At 42.6% G+C, this 25908-nt stretch overlaps 1 protein-coding gene across 19 annotated transcripts in view; it reads right to left on the bottom strand.

The window, feature by feature from the left end:
- CAMK2B (calcium/calmodulin dependent protein kinase II beta) overlaps positions 1–25908 on the bottom strand; it is a 183030-nt gene that overhangs the window by 120161 nt on the left and 36961 nt on the right. For all 19 annotated transcript variants that reach the window (XM_033172134.1, XM_033172140.1, XM_033172141.1 and 16 more), the window contains exon 2: positions 18460–18554. In XM_033172134.1, coding sequence (XP_033028025.1) covers positions 18460–18554 — 95 coding nt within the window. The remainder of the gene's footprint in view (positions 1–18459; positions 18555–25908) is intronic.

The following is a 25908-nucleotide window of genomic DNA, read 5'->3' as shown; positions in this document are numbered from 1 at the left end:
TGAAACTCACAGAAAGCTGTCCTGGAATAAATGAATGCTACTGGGGATATCTGCTTATGTATCAGGAATGAAGCAGAACATTATGGACAGGGTCAAGAGCTTGCACCATTTTTGCTGGGGTAGGGGGGGGTAACCACTTACCCAAGGCCAAGTCTTCCTCCTTAGCAAAGTCAGCCCCCAACCTAATTTCCTGGTGATAGCACCACCACTGAAAACAACAGCAATGTGTCCAGAGTCAAGTAGGGATGGCATAATTTTAATCTCCACCATGACACTGGGCTGGTTTGACTACCCCATTCATTCAATAGCCAGCTGGGTTCAGTCAGGAACTCAGATCAATTATTTGATGCTATACCAAGATTATCCCTTTGCAAAAGATTATCTCAGCTGTATCAGTTGTTCTCTTCTGCGAATATCTGCCAGGGGATCATCTCCCAGCTATCCTTTGTGGGCACTGCAAATATTCCAAAGCAGCAAGAATTTCAAATGCACAGCCGCTCCACTTGCTCTCCCAAAAGCTAGAAAGCAATGAGGAGATGAAAGAGAAATCCCTGAACCCTGCCCTGCCTTCACTGCCCCCCCCCTCTCTCTCACACACACACACCAGGAAGAGAGAGTCTGGCTCTAGTCAAGGGAACCTCCAAGCAGCACAAACAAATTCAAAGTCCAGTAGCACATGGGTACATGGGTCAGATGGCTGATTGGCAGGCTCTAGAGCCAATAGCTGCTCAGTACAAGGCAGATACAGGCAACTCTTCCAAGGCTTGGGGCTGTCAGTCAAACATGCAGAGCTGTGTTCTTGCTGGCTGAGGAGTGGAGCAGTGCAACTGAGCATGCTCCAGTCTACCTGCATTGCAGTGGCTCAGAGTGTCCTCTATTAACCCAGCTGTATGCTAATCCCATCATGCCATCCAGGACACTTATTAGCACAGCAGCAGAGCCAAAGGAGGAACATTTTGCTTTGAATACAGGGGGGGGAGGGGGACCCAGCAAGAACGGGTGAGGGAGAGAAAGAGGAAAACAAATAAGTATCTGTTATGGTATACCAAAATAAAACCGTAGAATAAACAAAAATCAATAGCTTCGTTCTTGGATAGCAGAGCAGAGGATTTGGGGAGGGGGGCACAAACAATTGCAATCAGAGCAGATATCAGAGCCTTGGAAAGCATTGTGGATATTCAGTGTCAAGGCTATTATTCTACTGGCAGGTATGAATGTACTTTTCGAGGTGGGGGGGATCACAGGGCCACTGCACATGATATTTTTGAACACAGGGGTTAATAACCATGTTGGGGGAAAGTGCATAAAACAACATTATACAGGCCACACAGCTGTCTATCTAATTCCTGATAAACTTCATAGGGAAGATGATTTACTGCTGCAGAGGGTGAAATGGGAAGCACAGGGCCTCTCTCTCTCTTCTGTTGAAAGACCAGCTTCACCAGTTTCCTCCTCCTCCTCCAGCAGCAGAGGGAGAGAAAGAAGCAGGGCCATTTCATCAGCTCTGCTGAGAGACCAGCTACATTTGGCTGCTTCTCTCCCTGAACTGTTGGCATTGTAGCTAGTCACTGAGTTTAATCGTTTTCCTCTTCCTTCCTCAACCTTTTTTCCTTTGTGTCCTATCCTTTCAATGGCGAGCCCAAAAGCAGTGACTGCCTTATTTGTTATTGATCTTCTGTAAGCTGCTCTGGGAGCCCTTTGGGTTGAAGAGTGGAGTTAAAGAATGCCTTCAAATGCTGTTTTGTCATCGTAGCAACACTATCCGAAGCAAACAAAACCAGCTGAATAGCTAGTCACACAGTACAGCACGTGTTTCTTCACAGCATGAGCATTCATTTCCATCTTTGTAAAATATACTGGAAAAACATGAAATTGCAAATGTGACTCTACGGGCCTAAATAAATAATTTCCAGCAATTACTGTGCTGTGTTGCTAATCAAGGCTGGGTGCTTCACCAGAAGGCTTTGTGGAGGGTATGCGTATGTGGCAGAATCTGATGCTTGAACACAGAACTGGCTGGCAACAGGCAACCAGAACAGCCAATTCCTCTTGACACAGGCAGCCGTTTCCAAGATTAAAGGTAAAGGGGCCTGCGGAAACAAACAAGACTGGGAGATGCGTGACCGAAAGGGAGCAGGGATGGCAGCTCTATGGTGGGGACAGGCAAGCAGCAGGAAAGGGTCACACATTCAGTTAGAACAAGTCTCCATGGAAACACACTGTGGAAGTTCACACATTCAAAGGGAGACAGCTGCTTAACACCAGGAGCTGAAGCGGCAGGACAGCTGAGATGGTACCTTGAGGTGAATGGGCTCCCATTGTGCCTGCGCCCTGGGCAACCGATAAACAGTCTTATACAAAGCAAAACGCAGCAAGAACACTCATTGAGAACATACAGAAAACATGGAGAATGTTAATATAGACAGATACCAAACATTAAAAAGTAAAAAATAAAATAAAAATGCCAGTGGCAATGGGATCCATATGGAAGCCAGATTCAGAATCCAGATCTTTCAACAGAAGCCTCAAATACCTATCAAGTGTTGAACTCTCCCAATCTTTACCTGAACCCTGACCCAGCTGATGAGTAGCAGTGACTGCTATATTAATTATTTCAGTTCAAAGTCCTTGGTTCTAAAGTTGTGATCAACACCTTGTCTGCACTATCTTCTTCAATGTGCAGAGCCAGCTCCAGATTATTGGGGGCCTTTGGGAAAGATGCTCTCTGTGGGCCCCTATCCTTGTGCTGTTGCCACTAGCACCAATTGGCACGCCCCCTCTCTCTCTGGGTCTAATCTGCACCACTGCCCAAAATAAGAGGACAAGACAAGTGATGCATTTCCACACCTTTTCGCTCTTGTGTGTTTGGAGAGGGCAGGCAAACAGGCAGGGGTCAGCAAAAAGGAAGACAAGCAGGATCTGGGGGTCAGTAGTGAGCTCTTGGCTAGTATGCCAGCTTCAGTAGATGCCTAGCAATGCCAGTCCTTGATGCCAACCCTGTCAGTATATACCGGTAGCAGGGACAGGGTACACACTTCTTTCCTACACAACTGCATGCTTTAAATGTCACATTAGGGCAATACCTTTATCAGGCCGGCCCAAGTGTCATGCAATAGTGTGCAAGCTTTCAGGTTTTCCAGAACTCTTCATCAAGCTAAATAGTCAAAAAGCAACTTCCTCACACTTTGTTTGCTTTCTAGACTTTCCCATCTCCCACTACTGGTTCCTTCAAATTGAAGGTGTCAGGTTTTGAACTGGGGCTTTGAACTTATCACCATGCTATGATCTTCTCTGTAGGGTGGCTTTAATGTAATTCTTTTTGTTTTGAAGTAAGTCTCCTTGTAAAATAATTTGAAGGGAAGGCAGGATATATTGTGAAGCTGTCAATATACTGAAGCCATACCTTAGAGTTGCCATATTTCAAAAAGTAAAATGCATTTTTCGATTGGCTTGCCTAAGATCCAGGACAAAGCACCACCTTTCGGAAATCCCCCCCACCTATGTCCATAGCAGGAACAGTGCCTTCTGTAGTGCCATGCTTTAAAAAAAAAAAAAGAATTTCTAGAGGTTACAAGGCTCTACTTTGTCTTTAAAGAAATGGTTCAACTCTTGTCTCTTAATTTTCCTTTTAAAGTAGTTTAAAATCTACTCAGCATGTCAACGGGGAGTTAATGACAGCACACACTACTTATTAATTAGAACAGTTACGTATCTTTTCTATTAAAAAAATGTGTTAATACATTCATGCTTAAGGACATGCTGGTGAACTCTATGCAAGGAGATAAATCAGCCTGCATCCTGTGCAGTCTCCTAAGTTCACAAAAAGCTGCACCAATCTAAGGGTAACTTGAGATTTTAAACATATACAACAAAAGAGTCTAGTGGCACCTTAAAGACTAGCAGATTTACTGTGACATAGCCTATTGTGAATTAGACCCCACTTCTTCAAATGCCTGGCATGCTACCAGTCTAATGAGGATAATATTCATGCATTTTACAAAGTGGGTTCTAGCCTACGAAAGCTTACACTGCAACAAATCTGTTCAGTCTTTATGGTTCCACAGGACTCCATTTTTGTTTGCTGAAACCAACTAACATAGCTATTCCACATAGGGATCTAGCACAAGATTTTGAACAAAGGAGAAACAACCTGCTGATATGGCCCTTCGCAGTTGACCCTCAGTTATCATTGCAGGATCCCTACCTATCCTATCAGGACCTGCCCAAATTCAGACCAGTACCACACGAGCAGAGTTCCATTTCCTATACAGTATTTGACACCTTGTTTGGAAGCTTTTATTCTCTTCTCCCAACCCTAACTTTTTTTATAGAGAGAACAGTATGCTACAGGGTCTTGACAGCCTAAAGGGATCCAAACCCCCAACATTTGCAAACAGCTTTGTCAGAGTTGATTCTCAGGTTTGACAGATGTACTAAGCTGCCACCACCAAGCCACAGTAAGTATCTTAGTAGTGCCTGGCGACTGTAAACTAAGACATGCAAGAGTAAAATGACCTGGTAAAATGTGCTCCACCCATGGGCAGGTGCCAGGACCCCAATACCAGAACAGAGTCCATTGCTAATGCATGGTGTGGGGCCTCCTTTGCCTTAAAACATTTTCTTTTCCAGGTGCTCCAATGGGTAGCAATCAGTCTGGTGTTGGAGATGCCGTTCTCTATTTTCACAATGGCAGTCTTGGGGGCAAGGGTTATGGATTATGGAACAACAGCAGCAGCAGTCCTGATATTAAATGGTCTGAACACCTGGAAGCTCTCTTCTGAGAGGAAAACCAGATGAAAGTAGCTTCTCATCCCCTGGCCTCAAATTTTTGTTCTCTGGCAGCTACACCATCCATGCCTTCTCTAAAGTAACAACCCATATGGTGCCTTCCAGGTCAGGGTTCTATCTTCCTGTGGTCTTAAATGTCAAAGAAAAAAATGTATTCAATGGTCAAGAAAACAGATCAAGTGTGCATGGGGCTCAATGCTTCTTTTGTTAATGCTACCTAGTGTTATGAATTTCTTTCAAGCTTTGAGTATTTCTCCATCCTTCCGTGGAAAAATCTTTATAAATTTATAATGCAACTTACTCCTGGATTTGCACAGCTTGCAGGTAAATCTGTCAATCTGGAAATCAATAGATTTATAAATACCTTTAAATGCCCCAAAATAAAAACTGAGATGTTAGTAACAGAAAAGCTGACACACCGAGTTAAGATTCTATGACAAGGAGGACAGGGAGGGAAAATTTAAGAGACTCATTTAGAAATCTGTCAGAATTTGGGGACAGGAGGTTCCAAAAGCAAGTTTGAGGGTGAGGCCGAAGAGAGTGAAGTCTAAGAGAGAGTGAGACCTGGTCCTTACATAACACTAAGCCAAACCACGGCTCAGCATGAACACACAAGGGTACAGGTTCCCAGAGAGGAAATAATGACTCCTATGCTCCTTCCTAAAGGATGCTAAAGGGTTGCTAAAGGGTTTGTTTTGGTGTATAAGGAATGGCAGCTGCCTTCCATCCAGTGCTGAATATATTTTAATGTAACTTTATTCATAAGTGTATTTATACATTATAAATAAGGGGTTTCTGAGCATAAGAAAAGTTGAAAGTAAAATTGAAGGCACAAGAAATACCGTACGTATTGTTACATGCCACCCCAATCTCCTAAGTGGTGCAAGTTTCCAGGGGTTACCAAGTCTGTGTTCCCTTTTGGGACAATGAGGCACAAGAAGCACTGTGGTGTCTTTATGATATATGGTTTTATTTACAAATATATATGACCTACACCTAGAATAGATGGAGGGATTGCAGATCATTAAAACATAAAACAAAAAAACAAATCCTATGCCCCTTAAGGGCAGCAATGGATTCAAAGGACAACAAAAAGCCATGCTCTGTGTCTCTTTGTTCCAGCCTGTCATTCCTAGCTCACATGGAGTTCTTCTGCCCCTCCTTCTCCTTCTTGTCTGTTTGGCACCAGCTTGACTGCAGGAGTTGCCAGAAGGAAGCATACAATATGCCATTCAAGCGTCTTAGGGACTCCACTCTGGATTTGTGTAGGGTCTACTGTAGCCTTTTCTTCTCCTGAAGATGTGCCACAGGGCAGCAGAGGTTTAGGATCAGAGTCTTCCTTCTCCTAGATGGGCTGCCTTCCCAGGTGGACGAGCCCCATCTGCCCCTACCTATTGCACTACTGTTTACTTTCCTGCCAACCTAGCAGTTGGAAAGCACACCAGTGCAAGTAGATAAATAAGTACCACTGCGGCAGGAAGGTAAACAGCGTTTCCATGTGCTCTGGCACTCGTCACAGTGTCCCGTTGTGCCAGAAGCGGTTTAGTCATGCTGGCCACATGACCCGGAAAGCTGTCTGTGGACAAACACCTGCTCCCTTGGCCTGAAAGCGAATGAGTGCTTCAACTTCATAGTTGCCTTTGACAGGACTTAACTGTCCAGGGGTCCTTTGCCTTTTACCTTTACTTATAGGAGTATTTCCACAACACCAACTCATTCAAAAAATATCAATGTGATGTACAACGCAAGCACTATAATATAATAAAATAGTGATTTCAATGGCAACATTGTTCCAACATACTGCTGCCAGTACGATGAAGGTCTTAGTTTACATAGAAATTAAACAAAACTGAAATTCATGTCGAAGTTTATGTAGAATTCTTAGACTGTAAGTTTCATAGCCATTTGACCCATTTGTTTTATCACTTTCTTCCTCCTTACCTCTCTGACGACAGAGGGGGATAAACATACATCTGATGAAGTGGGATTTATCCCTTAGAAACTTCTGACACACTAACAGCACAAGCCTATGAATGTTTTCTTAAAAGTAAGTGCCACTGTGTTCAGTAGAGTATGCTCCATTTAAGTGCACGCAAGATTTCAGCCTAAATATGGTTTAAGGTGCCACTATAATGCTTCATATTGGTATAGTGTTTTCAAGTGTTTGCATCATATACATCATGGGCCCTTTTTTGGTGTTCAGGTCAAAGTTGTACATTGTCTAGTTGTAATCCTCACAACCACCATGTAAGTCAGTCAGTCTTATTATTCACCTATGTTGCAAGAAATAGGTGAGTGGCTTCCATAAACATTCTGATTGGTGTATAGCTAGCATACAATATGCATTTACAGGATCGAAAATAAAAATGCAGCATTCCAATCCATTCTTACATAAAGCATTATAAGGTTTTTCACTGGCTTTTGACCAACATCCACACAAGTGCACGGGAGGCAGGATGGCTCCCTGTTTTACAATGAGGTATTTTAAAGAATTTTAAAGCTCAAAAAGAAGTAAATGCATGTGGATAAGACCATAACCTAATGGGGCTCGACCTGGAGCAAACACATATAGGAATCACATTTAGAGTAGCCAGGTGTGAAAGAGAACACAGCTCCTCCTGAAATTCCCTGTTTAATAACACAGTTATTAAAGGTGTAGGAGCCCTGTTGCCTTTTGCATCTGGCCACCCCAACTGCACCACACATTTCTTTTAACAGTATCGCCTCATACTTTACTTCTTACAAATTCATCTGAAAATTCAGTTTCTGGTACTATACAGCAGTGTTTTTCAACCACTGTTCCGCGGCACACTAGTGTGCCGCAAGATGTTGCCTGGTGTGCCGTGGGAAAAATTGTGTTTATTTGATTCCTATTCAAGAGAATTACTTTGTATATAGTCAATATAGGCACAGAGTTAATTTTTTTAACATTTTCTAATGGTGGTGTGCCTCGTGATTTTTTTCATAAAACAAGTGTGCCCTTGCCCAAAAAAGGTTGAAAAACACTGCTATACAGTACTACTTGCTGTCACCAAAGTGCATCAGAATCCCCTCTTCAGCCACACATCTGCACTGGAAGGTATCAAAAAGGTAGGGCTTTTCACAACCTTAACTATGATAGGGTTGTTCCAGCTATGTTAAAGAATAACAAGGGTGTACTTACTTAAGTGTCCAAGCAAGGAAACAAATGGATTAGGTGGGAAAAGATCCAGAGAACTAACACTGCAATCCTATAATACTTAACTTTGGCATAAGCGCCACTGAACACAGTGGGGCATGCTTCTCAGTAAACATGCATAGGATTGGGATGACAATCACAATCGCCCATGATATCCACAATCACTCTTTTAGCATCTCTGGCAAATACCGAATGGGTCTCACAGATAACCTTTCATTCGCTGCACTACTGTGCATAATTCAGCTTGTGTCAGATCTTATTCAACAGCATTATTTGTTTTATTTTTATCCTGCTTTTCAGCCAAGCAGCTCCCAAAGTGGCTCATAGCAATTAAAATTCAATACAAAATGCTGCTGGAAGACCAGGGAGGGTGGGGGTGGATTCTCAGCTGGAGCTGTATCTATGCATGGCAGAGGACGTGACAGGGGGCTACAAACATTAATCAGCTGCACACAAGACTTTCCCATAAATATACAATCACCATTTTTTATTTAAAAGCATTGTTATTTTTTCCAAAAACAAACAATAGTAAGGTCCCTGACTTCCCACTCCCATGGGCAGGCACAGCTTCTGACTTTGGGTCCAGTATTATCTGATCAGTGAGCTGGAGGCAAAGCTATTACCCAAAGAGATCATTACAACAAATGGAGGCAATGGGAACAACCAGCAGGAAGCAAGACTGAGGGGAAAGGAAAAAGCACAAAACAATGCTCTCTAAACAGACCTCGGGGAAGCTCTGTCAGCCCTCTCTCATCCCCCCACTCTTTCTTCTTTTTATGCGCTCCTGTGCTTTTTGCAGCTGTGTTGCAGGCATATTTCAACAAAGCCTTCCATGCTGTTGCAGCTCCACACAGGGCCAGCCAAAAACATTTTGCTGCTTGTTAGAGTGCTGGTGTACCTTCCATAAAGGAGCTCCCACTGAATTCTAATGCCCTTCAGTCAGTGGGTCTCATGTATAAGACTGCAACCTAGAAAGTAAAAAAACAATCCATCAATCAAGTAGGATTGTTAATTTAATAATTAATCCAGGTGCTGTTGGAAGAAAATGATTTTTTGGATCCATTTCAATCGGTGTTTAGGCCCGGTTTTGGCACAGAAACTGCTTTGGTCGCCCTGTATGATGTCCTCTGTCGATGAGAGAGACAAGGGAAACATGTCCGTGTTAATTATTCTCTAGCAGGTTTATGGCTTGGGGGTCCCCATGGATGGATCCTTTGCTGTCGCTCAAGGTTCAGTGGCCCAGAGTGCCTTCCATCAGCTTCGGCTGGTGGCCCAGCTATGCCTTTATCTGGACATCGATAGCCGTCTGTTGTCTATGCTGTGGTAATCTCAAGGTTAGATTACTGCAATGTGTTATACGTAGGGCTGCCTCTGAAGGCGGTTTGGAAACTTTAGGAAGTGCAGAATTCAGACGGTTTGAGCATATTACACTGATCCTGGTCCGGGCCCAATTCAAAGTGCTGGTTTTGACCTATAAAGCCTTAAATGGCTCAGGACTGCCTCTTTGCATATGAACCTACCTGGACCCTAAGATCATCTTCTGAGGCCCTTCATTGTGTGCCTCCTCCTCAAGAGGTCCGGAAGGTGGCAACACAAGAACGGGCCTTCTCCGAAGTGGCTCACTGTCTGTGCAATGCTCTCCCCAGGGAAGTTCGCCTGGCGCCTTCATTATACACCTTTAGATGTCAAGCAAAAATGTTCCTTTTTAATCAGGCCTTTGGTTGATTTGCTTGACATCCTAAGCCCTTTTTAAATGTATTTTTTTGGGGGGGGGCTATTGAGTTGTTGATTTTATTTTCATTATATATTTTGTGGTTTTATATTTTGATTTTGTTCTGTGAACTGCCCTGAGATCTCTGGGTATAGGGCAGTATATAAATTCAATTAATAAATAATAATAAATAAAATAAATTCAATGGTGCACATCCCTTGGACCACTTTTCTGTAACTGGTGCTTTTGTTGTTAGTATGAGATACTTCAGTGGCGAGGGAGTGGGACTGAGCTAAGTACAAATTTAAAAATTTCAACTTAGGATACTTTCAATGGCAAAAGTGGCTCTCTCCAAACAAATTTACACAGCTTCCCCTGGCCACTCACAGAAGAAATAGCAAAGTTACAGGCAAGGCAGTGTCTCATTGTTCAGTGTCAGTGCCCATTGGAAAAAAATATCTATGCAGTAAATGTAAACTGCAGTTTTTGATAGTTTTATACACAGTCAAATCTGAAAGAGATTCTCACATAGCAATCCTATACTGTACATGCTTACTCAGAAGTCCCACTGTGTGCAATGGAGCTTACTCTCGGAAAATGTGCATATAATTGCATCATCACAAGACTACGCAAAAACACAATTCTCACTATGAAAGGCCTTTACAATTGACAATCTAGAAAGTAAGAATGGGGTGGGGGGTGGCGCGGAGAATCCAAAATTAGCACTATAGTAGTGCTAGCCCAGCTTAGTAATAATAGTGCATCCTCTAGTACATGTCCAACAGGTAGATCGTGATCTACCGGTAGATCACTGGACATCTGTGGTAGATCACTGGCAGATCACTGGCTCCCCCCAAAGAAGCTGAACAACTGTGGCTCCCCTAAAAAAAACTCAACATTATTCCTCCTATCTGAAAAAGCTCAACAACTTTGACCCAAACCCCCCAAAAAGGCAGTTTTTAATTCTGTGAGTAGATCGCAGTCTCTTGGGAGTTGGCCCCCCCTGCTCTAGTGCATAGGGATGCCATGCAGACATTACTGGAATTTCAAAGGCGGAATTGAAATTGGGGGGGGGGGGGTTTGAAAGGCTGCACTTTGTCCTGGATCAAAAAACTGTGGGGGGGTTGTGTGTGTTTTTGTGAAAAAGAAAAGCTCAACAACTTCTGGGTTTGGCAACCCTACTTGTGCATTTAGCATGCCTGCTTATAACCTAGTAGCCTGCTGGCTGAGGAACTGGATGGCTTCTCCTCCTTAGTGGTTAGTTTGGAAATTCAGGCTACCAGCCTCTTAACAGACTAGTAAACAAAACAAAACCAGGAGCAAGGAATTTCATGGGCTTATTTACAAGGTTGAACTATAGTATCAAAGAAGTACCTAAACTCAAGGCATATCAGAACCTTTTGTGACTGCCAGACCCAGTCTAGCTTGCAAAACCAGAGAGGGCTTTAGTCCAAAATAAGACCTAGTTGAGGACTGCTCCAGATTCCAGTATGCTAGAATTGCTAGGAAAACATGGACTGGATTTCTAAGCACTGCAGTAAACACTGTCAAGAATGGAGAAATTTACTAGTATGGGTGGGGCCAATGTTCCAGCTTCAAATCTTGTGGGCAGCTCATTTCTCAATAAGCTCATATACTTCAACAAAAGCATAATGCCCCACTAAATAGGATGAATGAGAGAGAGAGAGAGCATCAACAACAATCCCACAATTTTGTTGTGTTTCTTGTATCCTCACTTGGGAAAAAACAACAGAACTGTTTGATAGCACCTGTTTCCCCAAGTATTTGTGAGCAGCCTTAGCTGGTAAGTGATCCTTACATGCTTATTGACAGTGCCTAAATATCACATTTTTTTCCACTGTATTGAACAGGATCAATTCCTGCTAATTGGTCTGTAACTACCAGGATCATTTGCTGTTCTGAAAGCTTTTGCCACTCTGCTTCCTAATTATACCAGATTTTGCTCTTAAGAGCTACCAATGAGTTTTTACCAAAAAAAATCCCAAAGTGTTAATGAAGTGTCAAAATGTATAAACTAAAACGATAAGTGGGAGAAACAAATACTGTAAACCCCAAACCTGGGAAAGATCCAGGAGAAATTTAAAAGGATTCCCTGGCCACCCTGTGGGGCTAGAAATAATTCTTATTGTGTCAGACAATGAACATTCAAGCTGGTGCTACAGAAGGCCAAGAGGTGATTTGGACTGTAGCATTTTTTTAAGGGTTACAATTATTTGACTCAAAGACAATTGAAAGGCCAGCAAGTGGAAATCAAAGCTAGGCAAATGTAATGTCAATGAGAGGAACACATCTTAAGATGGCAATCTTTCATTTGGGAAACTTTCTCACTGTCAATTCCAAAATTAGCAGGATGTTAATTGGTGTGTTGGGACCAATTAAAATGTCACAAGGTCATGAACACGCTTTGGAGCTCCCCAGAATTATCCTTCAGGTTAAATTCTGAACAAAACAACAAGGTTGGGAGGGTTCAGGTTAGAAAAAGGTGGGCATGATGGGAATTCTCCAAAAGATGCTAATTTTTAGATTATTAAAGTATTTTAGATTGAACATGCAGGTACCACGGTTCCCGTAGTTTTCCCTTACAGAGAACTAAAAGCAACTTCAAGGAGGAGGGAATTAAGATAGGGGAAGAGGCCTCAGAGGACGGAAGGATTAATACCCCTGCTCTCCGCAAATGCCATGTTCTCCAAAACAGCCTCATGAGGATACTAATTACTTTTAAAAGTAGGGTCTTATTCAGGGATGCCTCATATAGTGTCTTTTTTGGCCACGGCAGACAAAAATTTAGCTGCTGACAATATGACTAAGGTGAGCTTTAGCTGTCAGAGGGGACTGTACAGCAAATAACAAACAAAAGGAGGTCCACAAAATGGCAGGGCATTGATACACCTTTGCTGATGCTCAAACCTTTTTCGTTTTTGCTTGTTTGAAGGGCTAAATTAGTGCATGCATGTTTCAGTGCTGTGGAAAGACGCTGGGAACACTTAGCCCCCATTATCGAAAGTCCCACAACTGAACAAATTGCAAAATGCTACATTATGTTTAGTGCTACATGGGTGACCTGCAGCAAGTCAGGTTCACACGTCCACCCCATTTCAGCTCCAACATGGGCAGGAGAAACAGACTCCTTTGGAGATTAGAACATCAGTTGTGAATCCTGGCTGGAAACAAACTGTGGTTAATTGGACAAGCCAGCTTCTTAACCCACAGTTTAAAGGTGGCTTGTTTAGAAATTAGGTTTGCTGCAACCCAGGATTCTAGGTTCATACAATGTGTCAAGCCGCTATTTTTTGAAAGTGGAATTAATCCCCTGGCTATGCGGGAACAGGAGGGGAGCACATAAACCCAGTGCTTTGTTCAGACATGCTTAGGTTGTCCACATAGCAATGAACCAGACATGGAGAGGGAAGGGTTATAAACCTCATCACTGGTGATATAATGGGTAAAAAAAGAGGTAAAGGTAAAGGACCCCTGGACGATTACGTCCAGTCCAAGGCAACTATGCGGTTGCGGCGCTCATTTCACTTTCAGACTGAGGGAGCCGGTGTTTGTCCACAAACAGATTTCCGGGTCATATGGCCAGCAGAACTAAAACGCTTCTGGCACAACGGAACACCGTGATGGAAACCAGAGCGCACAGAAGCACCGTTTACCTTCCTGACACAACGGTACCTATTTATCTACTTGCACTGGCATGCTTTCGAACTGCTAGGTTGGCAGGAGCTGGGACAGAGCAACAGGAGCTCACCCTGTCACAGGGATTCGAACTGCCGACCTTCTGACTGGTATCATTTAGTGGTATCATGGGTACCATCTGAGAGAAACTTGTTATATTCACATAACTACATTCTACACCTCATTTTATTTGCCCTTGCCCACAAATAAAGTTTTGCTCTAAGGGTCACAGACTGATAAAGGTTCCTAGGTGGGTGGTAGGGGGTTCTACGGCACAAGCTGAATCCTCCTTCCATCGAGCACTGGTGGGCAGTAAGGAAATTCTACCACCAAGAAAGATGCATTAGTGGGCAGTAGGTATAAAAAAAGTTGACTACCCCTGGTCTAGAGTCTATAAATGACAGGAGCTCTCCAGGGTTTCAGAAAGGGTAGGAGTCCTTCACAGTCCACCGTGGAGATGCCAGGGATTGAACCTGGGATCTTTTGCATGCAAAATATCTGCTCTGCCACCAAGCTAAAGTCCCTTCCCAAAGCCCTTCATCAATGGAAAGTATCCAGATCCCACACAGGCATGCTTTCACTGAGCAAATACAGTAAATGATTGTCTAGTAAGGCACTACCAGTGCACACAAAGAATGCAGCAAGAAGCAATTTGTGCAAAGTTCCTTCTAAATCAATCTAATCATGACACAGAACTGGTGAACTAAACTAAAGCGCACTCCTCCTAGGTATTTTAGCCACAGATGTTACTTCAACTTCTTAGTTACGTTAACAGTAGTCAATGCTGAATAAGAAATGTCATTCAGAAGTGCGAAACTCTGTTTTCTCATTAGTCTCTCTTCCTTCTGTTTTAAGTATATTTCAGACATCTCCAGGAAAATCACTCACACCAGCACAATTATCACTTTCTTAACAACTATTCACTGTTTGTATTGAAGAAGCTAGAAACTTGGGGGGGGGGATTGTGGGCTATTTTAAAAAAATCTATTCAAATAAAAAAACCAACTATCTAACAAATCTACTAAGTAGAGGGTTTCCCAAATTATAATACTCACTCTGAATCTGTTTTCAATGAGCTATTCTAATTTAAAAATTAAAGGGATGGAATTTTCCATGCTTCAGCTTTTCACTTCCTAAATTTGCTATGCAGAAATTCTCATTTTTTCCCCATTTCATTTCATTTGCTTGTTTTCATCCTGCCTTTGTGTCACAAAGCATTAAAAGCAGCAAGACAATTAAAACAAACAGTACCATCATGAAAATGGAACAGTTTGAAAAAGCTAATAAAGCCAAATCTAAAACAGTAGGTTAAAAGAAACACACAGCAAAAGTCTCACTGGAACAGAAACTTCTACAATAAAAATCTAAATCCTAAAAGACATACAGGACCAGGCAGATCTCATAAGAGATTGCACTCTTTTATTTATTTCCTTTTTTAGTTTGTGGTTTAATTATATTTTTGAGTTGCATGTTGTATAGTGGGTCTGTTTTGTAAACTGCTGTGGGGTGTTTAGCCTGAAAAGTGGGATATAAATATATGAAATAAGACAATTCCAAAACTGAGGAGGTCATGTCATGAGTATTCATCAATCTGATCTACAGCAGTGGGACCATGACCAAAGCCTTCCTATTCAGCTCTCTCCAGGAACCCGAACTACCTGTGCCTTTCCCTTCTCGCTTCTCATGTTCCTCATTCCTACCACTAGTATTCCTGTTTGAAGTCTACCAATGAAGTACACTCCAAGACATCTTGACCTATTAGACTGGTCCGGTATTCCGAAATCACTTTCAAGGATTGGAAGCAACTGTTTGACTGGGCTCAGGATGCATGGTGTTCCAGTTAATTCAACAGTTAATTTACTGTGCCTGAATACAAGACATCTGCCTTCTTTCCAGTTGGGAAAGAAACAAGAGACAGAGAGAAGGGGATAAGAGTTAGCCTTTTGAAGTGCTCTCCTGATCCTAAGCAGGCCTGCATAGATCTGACTAAGGATTTCTATGTCAAATACCTTCATCTCACTTTAGCCAATAGCATTACTGTGATTTGACTCCAGCACCTTATTTGTCAGCCTCTCTACTCTGATCATACTACCCTTCCTTATATACTACTTACAGGCACTACATGCCTTGATGACTTAACCCCTTCTAGCCATAGCTGTCAACCTTCCCTTTTTTTGCAGTGGGAAACAGTGCTGGAATAAGGGAATTTCCCGCAAAAAAAGGAAAAGTTGACAGCTAGGCTTCTACCCTCTGTGGCCTTTCCGAGATCATTGAGTTTAGCCCAGTTAATAACCTTCAGCTTCTTTAAACACTTCAGACTTGTCACTTTCTAATCAGCTCTTCTATAAACTAAGTCATCTCAGCCACAATCTTCCCCCTGCATCTAAACTTTACTAATCCACTTTCATTGTCAGGACTAATCCAGTTTCCGTTGCTGGGGCAGAATGGAAAAGTGAGTCTTTGGGAGGTAAAGTCAAACTTTTCAAGAGTTACAGCGCCTACTATGGCTGTAGAGACCAATACGAGATAGACATCTTTTACTGCAGGTGGGGCAGATGAAGGTGTTTGGTTTTGCTGCTGCAGGTGACCATGGTTTTTCTTCTCTCTGTGCTCCTCCCAGCAGTCATTCCTCCTCTGATCACTGCTGTGGATACACACCCTTACTGCCTATCTCCAAGCACTGTGACTGTCTGCAAGGGACTCACTTACAGCAGGGTTAATGTGGCCAGCCTTTATGTCACGTTTGCAGACATCTTTGTAACACAGAGCTGGACTGCCAACAGGCCTACTGCTTGAAGCCAGCGCTCTGTGGAGCATGTCCATGGGAATCCTGCCATCTTCCATTCTGTGGACATGACCAAGCCAGCATAGATGTCGCTGAGACAGAAATATGAAAACATGCTGGGAATGTGGGCTTGGGAGAGCACATCTGTGTTTGAGACTCTGTCCTGCCATGTGATACTCAAAATCTTCCTGAAGGCAGTGTGTAAGTTGCCCACGACTCACTTTCATAAAGCAATGTGCAAGCCTGGTAGACCTTCATCTTGGTATTGGTCATTAGCATCACATTCTCCCATGCCCTTCTGGAAAGGCGAGCCATTGCCACAGCTGCCTTGCCACTATGCTTGTCCAGCTCAGCATCAATGGAAATGTTGTTAGTTATGGGGGGAAGCCAAGTAGACACCATCTTCAGTTAAGCTGAAGGCATAGAAAAGCAACACGGAGAAGACTATGCCAAAGAGAGTTGAAGCGAGAAGACCACCCTGTTTCACACTGCATCTTTATAGGGAAGGCGTCCGAGGATGAATCGCCATACTGGACAATGCCATGCATGTACTCGTGAAAGGACACGATCATCTTGCGGAACTTAGGTGGGAATCCTATCTTGTTGAGCAGTGTGAGAAGTCCTTTTCAGCTGATGAAGTCAATGGCCTTCATCAAGTCAATGAAGTAGATGTACAAGGGATGTCTCTGCTAATTTAGCAATTTAGTTAACCGACCTCGACTTTACCTCCTATTTATCTTGAAGCCAATGTCCTCAAAGAAAGAAGCTAATCTTCCTGAGGCTACACAGGAAGTAATTATGAGAGGCACAAGCAGACACTGCATCTCCCAACTCTATTGTGCCTGCATAAAATTACTCTGTCTAGACCAGGCATAGGCAACCTTCGGCTCTCCAGATGTTTTGGCCTACAACTCCCATGATCCCTAGCTAACAGGACCAGTGGTCAGGGATGATGGGAATTGTAGTCTGAAACATCTGGAGAGCCGAAGGTTGCTGACCCCTGGTCTAGACTGAGCTCAGAAATAGAACATCAGCCCTGCAAAGCCACGACCATATGGGCACCTTGGTTGTCTGTTTGCCTTTAAGGCTATCAACCAGCTAGAGCCTCGCCAGGTTCAGTACTGTCATTGATAAGCGTTCAAAAACGAAAACCAAAAGACTTCAAATTAATACTCTACGGATGCCCCAAGGCACCCTGCCGTTAACTGTCTTCCTATCAGAACAGAAAGGTACTCTGCACATATGGAGAGAAAGGTGCACTTATGTATGTCATAGAAAATCATATACAATTTTCACAGGCATATGGCAATATAATTTTGGGAGTTGAAAGACAAACTTCAACTGGCCCATCTCTGAGCCAACTTAGTTTTTCCATTGCACTTCCCTAAAAACCAAGATTGTGTGCACATATTGCTCAATGAGAGCCGTCTAAATTAACCACCACAGCAGGCCAACTTTTGTATCTAGAAACAAATCCAATTTGCCTAATTCAGCTTAAAATCTGCCACAGTTGTTCACAGATAGGTAAACTTATTAGTCACACTGGCTTGTGAGAAAACTATCATTCTCATCGTCAATAATCAAATTAATAGCAAGGCTATACTTAGGTCCTCGTGTCCAGCCCTCTTTTGAAACAGTATGCACTGTTCAGTGGGAGCTGCTTCATTGGGGCTAACAGACGTCCTAGAAATCAGTTCTTCATAGTTTAATGAGTCCCATCTTCACCTACTGCCCAGCTCTACAATCACAAGGTCTCAGTTAATCACTTACAGCACCACTGCTTCAGCAAACTCAATTTCCTTCACGTTGTCTTCATTAATCCCATAGATATACCCTTCCACAACCTGTTAGTTCCAGTCTATAAGGTATAAATATCCCATCCTTTGAGCTAATCATAAATTTTGAAATTCCAAGGGCAAAAGCACTATTAGTGAAAGGGCAAAAACTCTCTTATTCTTGCTGCCTACAAAAAGGGGAAATTCCAAGCTTAGATTGGGAAATACCTTGAAGGAGAGAGGTCTTATTGTTTATAGAGTTCTTCTACACCTCCTTTTGATTGGCAGTGATTACTGCACTCAATACCTATAGCAGCTTCCTGTCTTTTGCAATTATCTCCTATCTACCTCGTAGTCTCTCATAATTCCTGACACTGTACTCCTATTTGAGCACTGCAGCACCCTGTATCTCTCCTGATTGAAACAACAAGTGAGTTGCCACAAGTGAGTGGCCTGCCACCAGAGAATTGTCCTGTAATATAAGTTTCAAAAGCCTCATCTATTGCACAAAACAAAATAAGCCTACCTCTGGCTGAGAGCTTCTTGGTGTTGATAATCTTTGCCGCATATTCGTGTCCAGTGCAGAGTTTGACACAGCGCCGAACAACTGAGAAAGCCCCCCTAAAAATGTGCATCAGAAAAAAGGAGAAAACAGAGATTAATGCCTGCAGCTTCGAAGAATCCGATTCCCAGCAGTATCTCATTAAAAAAAAAAAAAAGTTTTGCAACATTTTTTAACATTTCAACATACAGAGATTTCCCTTTTAGCCCATCCCATCATGGCATTCTTATTACAGATGAGAGCAAATGAGGGGGGGGGGAGAAAAGAATTTGCCCCTTGTTGAATTCATTCAATGAGAATGTCCTAAAATTAAAGAGTTGGAAAGCATCTCAAAGGTTATCCAGTCCAACTCCCTGCTGATGCAGGAGACCAACTACCACAGCATCTGTGAAAATGGGCCACCCAGTCTCTTAAAAACCTGTGATGAATGAGAATTTTAAAAAGGTCTAAAAGGGTTCCAAAGATTTCAGGAAGAAGACCTATTTTCCTGTTGAATGCTATTTGCTGCTTGATCCAGGGATAGCAGGACTGCTCAATTGGTTAAGAGTGTGGTTCTGACAACACCAAGGCTGCAGGTTCGGTTCCTGACAGCTGCATATTCCTGCATTGTAGAGGGTTGGACTACTAGATGATCCTCAGGGTCCCTTCCCAGCTGAAAGGAAAACCGCCTTGGAGGGGAAGTGGCAGGGGAGAATGCAGTGAGTTACACGAATCATCGCTCCTTTCTCACACACAAAACCCACTTTTAGGTTTTCTACAATCAAGTGGTATATTAATGTTATTTATTAAATATAAATAAATAAATAAATATTAGCAACTCGGACATGCAGTACTATATGCTAGTTTAAGTGACTTCTGCTGTTGGGATTAGAAATATATTCATTAACCACATTTTATCTCATCCTTCCTCCAGAGCAGCACAAAAAGAGTGACAGAAACAGCTTCAGGACTCAATAGGTATTTGAGCCCTAATCAAAAACTTTGGCCACCATACCAAGCTGACTTTTATCTGAGAATTCTTTTAACACAATTTTTAGCATTTAGATTTTGCATTTTTTATTTTTTAAAGTGCTCTTACTTTAATGTTCCTAAGAACTGTAAGGCTAATAAAGGCTGTATAAACATCTGTCATGAGTAGTTAGGCTAATTAATCCTACTCTGGTGTAGGATAATGAGTTGAGCTACAAGCCTATAATTCTCAGTTCACCAGCGTGGTACCCACAACCTCAGCAAAGATTGACCTCAGATGCTCTGCTGTCAACAACTCCAAACAGCTGTCTATTACTCATTCCCTAATTCCAACCAGTAGTGAAGTTGCTGGGCCATAGCTATGTGGACGTCGCAGTTAAGGTCAGAAGCTAGAGGGCATATTTGATGGATATTTGTTGGTACAAATTGTGCTCTGCTCTCTGCATGAGAGTGGGACTCTTAAGAAAGCATAAGAATTGCCTTATGATTTTCATGGGAAGTCTCAGATATACAGTATGGTGTTATATACAATGCTGCTCCTACTCTGAGTATTATTCCCACTGAGGTTAATAGACATCACTAACTGAAGCTCATTAAAAATGTCAACTATTCCAGAAAGAATGGATTTTTGCTCTAAAACAGCTCTCTATGCTCTTTGGATCGTAATGAAGTTTTAGCTCATCCCAGTATAAACAGTGAGAAAGATAATGCAGTACAAATGAGGAATAATTGCATTGCATGCTAACATTGCAGAGGTAAATTAGTTGCTACAGAAACAGGTTCAGTACAATCCTGTGCATCCTTACTCAGAATTAAGTCCTTCTTGTTTATTGGGATTTACTTATTTGAAACTCTACACAGGATTTGCAAATGAACCTACATTCAATCAACAACAACAACAAATCCTGTCTTTTGAAAGTGAGGTCCTCAGTTTATATCATTGGGTAAGAGGCTGGTGACCAACCAGGACCCAAGAGGTTACAATCTGTTTGGAAATATTCATTTGGAAAGATTCAGTCTTCAGCAGAAGACCAATGAATGCATTTTACGGGTACTTCAGTCATGAGCCACAGCTTGTTGACTGTTCTACTCCACAGCTTCAAGTAGGATCATCTTCATCATGTATACAAATTTGCCCCCCTCCATTGAGCTCAGAACAACCTTCTTCATTAAATAACTGCTACAGACTTTTCAGCAGCTGCTCAGAAACATGTATACAGTACACATAAGTATATATTCTCACACTCATCAAGGTTTCATAGTAAGGTTAAAAAAAGATAAAAGACCCCTGGATGGTTACATCCAGTCAAAGGCGACTATGGGGTTGTGGCGCTCATTTCACTTTCAGGCTGAGAGAGCTTGCGTTTGTCCACAGACAGCTTTCTGGGTCATGTGGACAGCATGACTAAACCGCTTCTGGCCAGAACACACGGAAACGCTGTTTACCTTCCCGCCACAGTGATACATATCTATCTACTTGCACTGATGTGTTTTGAACTGCTAAGATTGGCAGAAGCTGGGACAGGGCAACAGGAGCTCACTCCATCGTGTGGATTCAAACGGCCGACCTGTGGTTTAGACCACAGCGCCACCCACATCCCTAGGTTTCACAGTACTGTAATCCAAAGTGCGTTCCAATTGGAGAACAGCCTTTGCCAAAGGTGCCATGGACTTTGAAGACGCTCAAACTCAGGACGAAAGGGAGAAACGTGCTAAGAAGAAGGCACGTTTGGCAAACCCTCACTCTGATCAACTCCCACCCAGAAAACTATGCCCCCACTGTGGAAGGATGTGTGGATCCAGAATTGGCCTCCACAGTCACCTACGAGCACACCATTAAGACCGTGCTCATGGAAGACAATCTAACTTGACTATGAGTGATTGCCAAAGAAAAAGAATCCAAAGAGAAAGTTATTTGAATGAATATATGAAAGAGAACAAAATAAACCAAAAATTAATGTGAGTCAAAAGCACCTTCAAATATTAAAATATTTAAATCATGTATAAATGTCAATTCTACAGAGCTACACTTCATGAGGGAGAGCTCAATATCCTGGGATATCGGCAAGGCTTTTGAATTACTGGTGCACTGGAACTCAAGCTCTCACCTATGGATCTTAACCTACTTAAGTTGACCTACTAAAGCATGATTCAGCATTTTTAAACTGCTTACTACACAGCGATTGCCCTGGCCACCTGGAGAGCCAGCTAGCAGAATTATGCAGCTTTAGCAGAGAGATCTCCCTTGTGGTTGAAGCAACACAACATGAGCTGTGTACAGATAGGTTCATTCTGAGGAACAGCAGCACCACTTTTCCTCTTATCGCTACTACAATAGCAATAGTAACAATCCTGTATCAATAACTGCATGAAGATACAAGTGTAATAGTAAGGGCCAGGGGGAGCTTGTTTGTTCCAAGTTCTTAATTTCTAATTGCAACTGTTTCCCTAGTCAGATCAATGGAGTGATGAAATTGGCTAGATTGGATCTCAAGCAGCTTCTGGAGTAATCAGTTTCACTCCTAAGGGAAACTGCATTTTTTTTATCTATTTGCTTGTTTAAGAGCTAAATGAGCACATATGTACATATACACCTATTTTTTCATATAATAAAAAAACACTTTTTTTAAAAAAAAGCATAAAAATGGCCTCAAATCTATTCCTGGCATTGTATAGGGAGAAGTATACTAACTTCCTCTGAGTTCTATCCAGTATGCATCAGTGACAGAAGCACTAATATATATATGCCTGTTATACCTGGAATAGTCATGCTTTTAGAAGCTAGCTCCAGCTTTTCCAAAATACAGCTTGAAGTCCTAGCACACCTTTAATAGTTATGCATAAGAGGGAATTTCAGTAGGTAAACCTCCTCCTCTATTAAAAGTGTAGAATTCCTGTCCTTTTGCATCTGACCATACACAAGATCCTGCAAAACCTGTTCAGCCAGAGAGCACATCGGAACACAAACATTAGCGTAACTTGGACCAAGTGGTATTGCATCCACAAAGACAATGAACACACAAAGTGGAAATGATTTACCACCATGGCAAACTTCTGCAATGGGATTTGGATCTTAGGGGCAGGAAAAGCTGGCCAGAACTCAGCAGTCATGGCAAGTACGGTACTGGTATACTCAAGTTGAGCATGAAAGTAACCCCCAGGTTTGGACAGCAGTCTGAATTATAATGCCTCGCGGAGTAGCCTAAAATAATTCAAGATTATACAGTGCATATTCCTGACACATTTGGAAATGTTACTGCTTTATAAACTACAAAAGTGGAAGGGGAAATTACAAATATAACCCACATTGATGAAATCAGAGATACAAATACAACACAAGGATAGCCTTCCCCAACCTAGTGCTTTCCAGTTGGTCAGAATAGAGTCAACAATACTGGGCTAAATGAACAAAACAGTCTGCCTTGATTTAAGGCAGCTCTCTGAGTATTTTGGCAATGGTGGGCCTCCCAAGATCTCAGCAAGGGGTCTTTCCCATCACCTGTTACGTGATCCTTTTAACCAGGGATGCACATTAACTCATAACATTCTGTATTGCACTTTAAAGCTGTTTCCTATGCACATTTATGCCCCATTGCCCTAGAATGGCCATCCCTAACCTGGTGTCCTCTATATGTTGTTGGACTTCAACTCCCATCAGCACTAGCCATCATGGCCAATGGCCAGGGATGATGCTAACTGTAATCCAAAACATCTGGAAGGCCTTTGTATTTGTATCTCTGATTTCATCATTAAAACCCCACCCCCTGCTTTCATTTTGAAAGCAGCTTCAAAATAAAGACAAACATTTTATGTGTTGTATCAAACCCTTTCCTGAACCGCTCAAGAGATCTGAAATTAACTACCTTTGGTCAAAATGACAGCTTATATAGTCACAGACAGAGATGCAGTAATTTGCAACCATTTCCTCACTGCATACAAAGTGGTGTTCTGATTTTTTGCTGTGTTTTTTCCTGCTTCTTAGCACCACGTATTTAAAAACCTATTTGAAACAGAAGTCAGTAAAACTTAACCAGTGTTATTCCTAAGTAAAAATGAAATAATAAATAGCAAAGTGCTTCAGGCTGCAGAACTATTAGTAACCAAAATTCTTTATAAATCACTTCCTACAATAGCAAATCAGGGTTCCGCATGTGGTCCAGAAGAAGCAGCCAAGAGAGATTCTTGAATGCTAAGGGATGCCACCCATATAATCATACTTTACCAAACAAAGAAATAAATAGACCCTGCACTCATGCTGCTGTGAAAACTGGCATGCTAGAAATGGTGGGGATGCACTGCCCAAGACACCCTCCCACACAAAGAATCCATCATAAGCTATAGAAGAGTCCGTTTAGGAAGCGATCTCTCTAGATCTCTCTCTCTCTCTACACACACACACACACACACAGCGACAGCAAGAGTGTTGAGTGCCTAAGGAAGTTTAAAGGTAAAGGTAAAAGGACCCCTGAAAGTTAAGTTGAGTCGCAAACGACTCAGGGGTTGGAGCGCTCATGTCACTTTACAGGCCGAGGGAGCCAGCGTTTGTCCACTCTGCAGACAGTTTTTCCAGGTCATGTGGCCAGCATGACTAGGCCGCTTCTGGCGCAATGGAAAACCGACACCAGAGCTGCTCACGGAAACACCTGCTTATTAATCTACTTGCACTTTTTTGCATGCTTTCGAACTGCTAGGTTGGCAGGAGCTGGGACCGAGCAATGGGAGCTGACCCCATCGCGGAGGTTCGAACTGCCGATCGGCAAGCCCAAGGCTCAGTGGTTTAGACCACAGCACCACCCGTGTACCTAAGGAAGTTTAAGAGGAGTAATAGATCAAAATGCCCTTGGGGAACGTGTGCCTTGAGATACATATCCCTATGGATTAGTCCTCACTTTAAGAGATCTTAAGTGCAAGGGAACCACCCATTAGCAATTTAAGGGATCACAGGGAGAGGATCATTCTGAATCAATTAAATATATTTTAACAGCTTTCACAAGGAGGGGGAAAAAACAGTCCCAAGAAGGCTTTCCGAACAGATTAAAAAATACAATCAGAGGACGTCACTGCGAGCTGTTGCCTGGCAACTGCCGACTGCCAGCAAGGGAAGAGTGCTTCCATCATGGGCCGAGTCCCAGCTGCTCAGCCCCAATTCCTTGCCTCAGAATATTTTGGTGTGAGTTGCCAGTGGTGTAATGAAAGGGGACAAAGGGCAACAAAGCTCCTCTGGCATCATCTTTGTTCTGGCAAATGAAGATCTTTTGTTGAAGTTTAGTGTGTTTTACATGATGAACCTATGCAGTCAGTTAAAACTCCCAGTTTAGAAATCTAACAGTTGCAGAGGCCAGTTGGCATAAAAAGATCTTCAAGAGATGCCAGCAAAATTTTGATGATGATGATGATGGAAACAGCTCTCCTCCATATGATCTCAACAGTAAACAAGCTACCGGTAGGATATAAGGACTCAAGCGGTCCTTAGTTCCAGGAAACTAGCACAGATTTTCAGTCATGCTGCTCCTAACAAAGTGGGCATTATAAACTGGGAATACAGTCACACCTTGGTTCTCGAATGGCTTAGTTGACGAAAAAATAGGCTCCCAAAACCTGGAAGTAAGTGTTCCGGTTTTCGAATGTTTTTTGGAAGCCGAATATCCGACACAGCTTTCACTTGAGTGCAGGAAGCTCCTGGAGCCAATCAGACACCGTGCCTTGGTTTTCAAATGGTTTTCGGAATCGAGTGGACTTCTGGAACAGATTAAGTTCAAGAACCAATGTTCCATGGTATGGCCATGGAGGCTCTCGTGGTGTGCTCTTGCACTTCAAAATTTACCACTAGGTTTGACACCAAGGAAGAACAAGGATGAGGGCAGGACCCTGTCTAAATAATCCTGGTTCCATATATGCAGAACATGCTTCAGGGGTGGAAAAATTGTGGCCCTCCAGATGATGTTGGACTACAACTCCCATCTCGTCCATGGGCGTTGACCATTCTGGTTGCATCTGGTGGGAGCTGGAGTCCCACAACATCTACAGGGCCACAGGTTCTCCCACCTCTGCCATAATCATTAGGCGCATGTTCTACTCATGCATAAAACCTACACATGAGCAGACAGGGTAGAGATAAGTACCCAAGGTTCCACCCTCTTGCCATCCTTCACATTGCCTTTCAGTTTGTGGAAGGTGATTCTCTGCATGTTTTAGAACCCAAGAAAATGAGGATTCAAAAATGAATGTGGAGCTTCCAGAACTACAGAGGCTTCACGCTTCAGACCTTTGCCTTCCACAAGTTGGAAACTATCAGGAGATGGTAGTTTAGCAGGCCCATTCTCACGTGCATGTAGGTTTTACACAACGCTTGTGCAGAGCTTAAGTAATTTCTGATTCTAAACAAATTTGACTGTAGCCCTTTGAAGCCACTTCCAGAGCTTCCTGAAGTTATAAAGCACCATA

The sequence above is a fragment of the Lacerta agilis genome, chromosome 15 (assembly GCF_009819535.1).
Source record: "Lacerta agilis isolate rLacAgi1 chromosome 15, rLacAgi1.pri, whole genome shotgun sequence".
NCBI classification, from domain to species: Eukaryota; Metazoa; Chordata; class Lepidosauria; order Squamata; family Lacertidae; genus Lacerta; species Lacerta agilis.
Note: the sequence above shows the minus strand (reverse complement) of the source record. Positions and strands in the feature narration are given on the sequence as shown.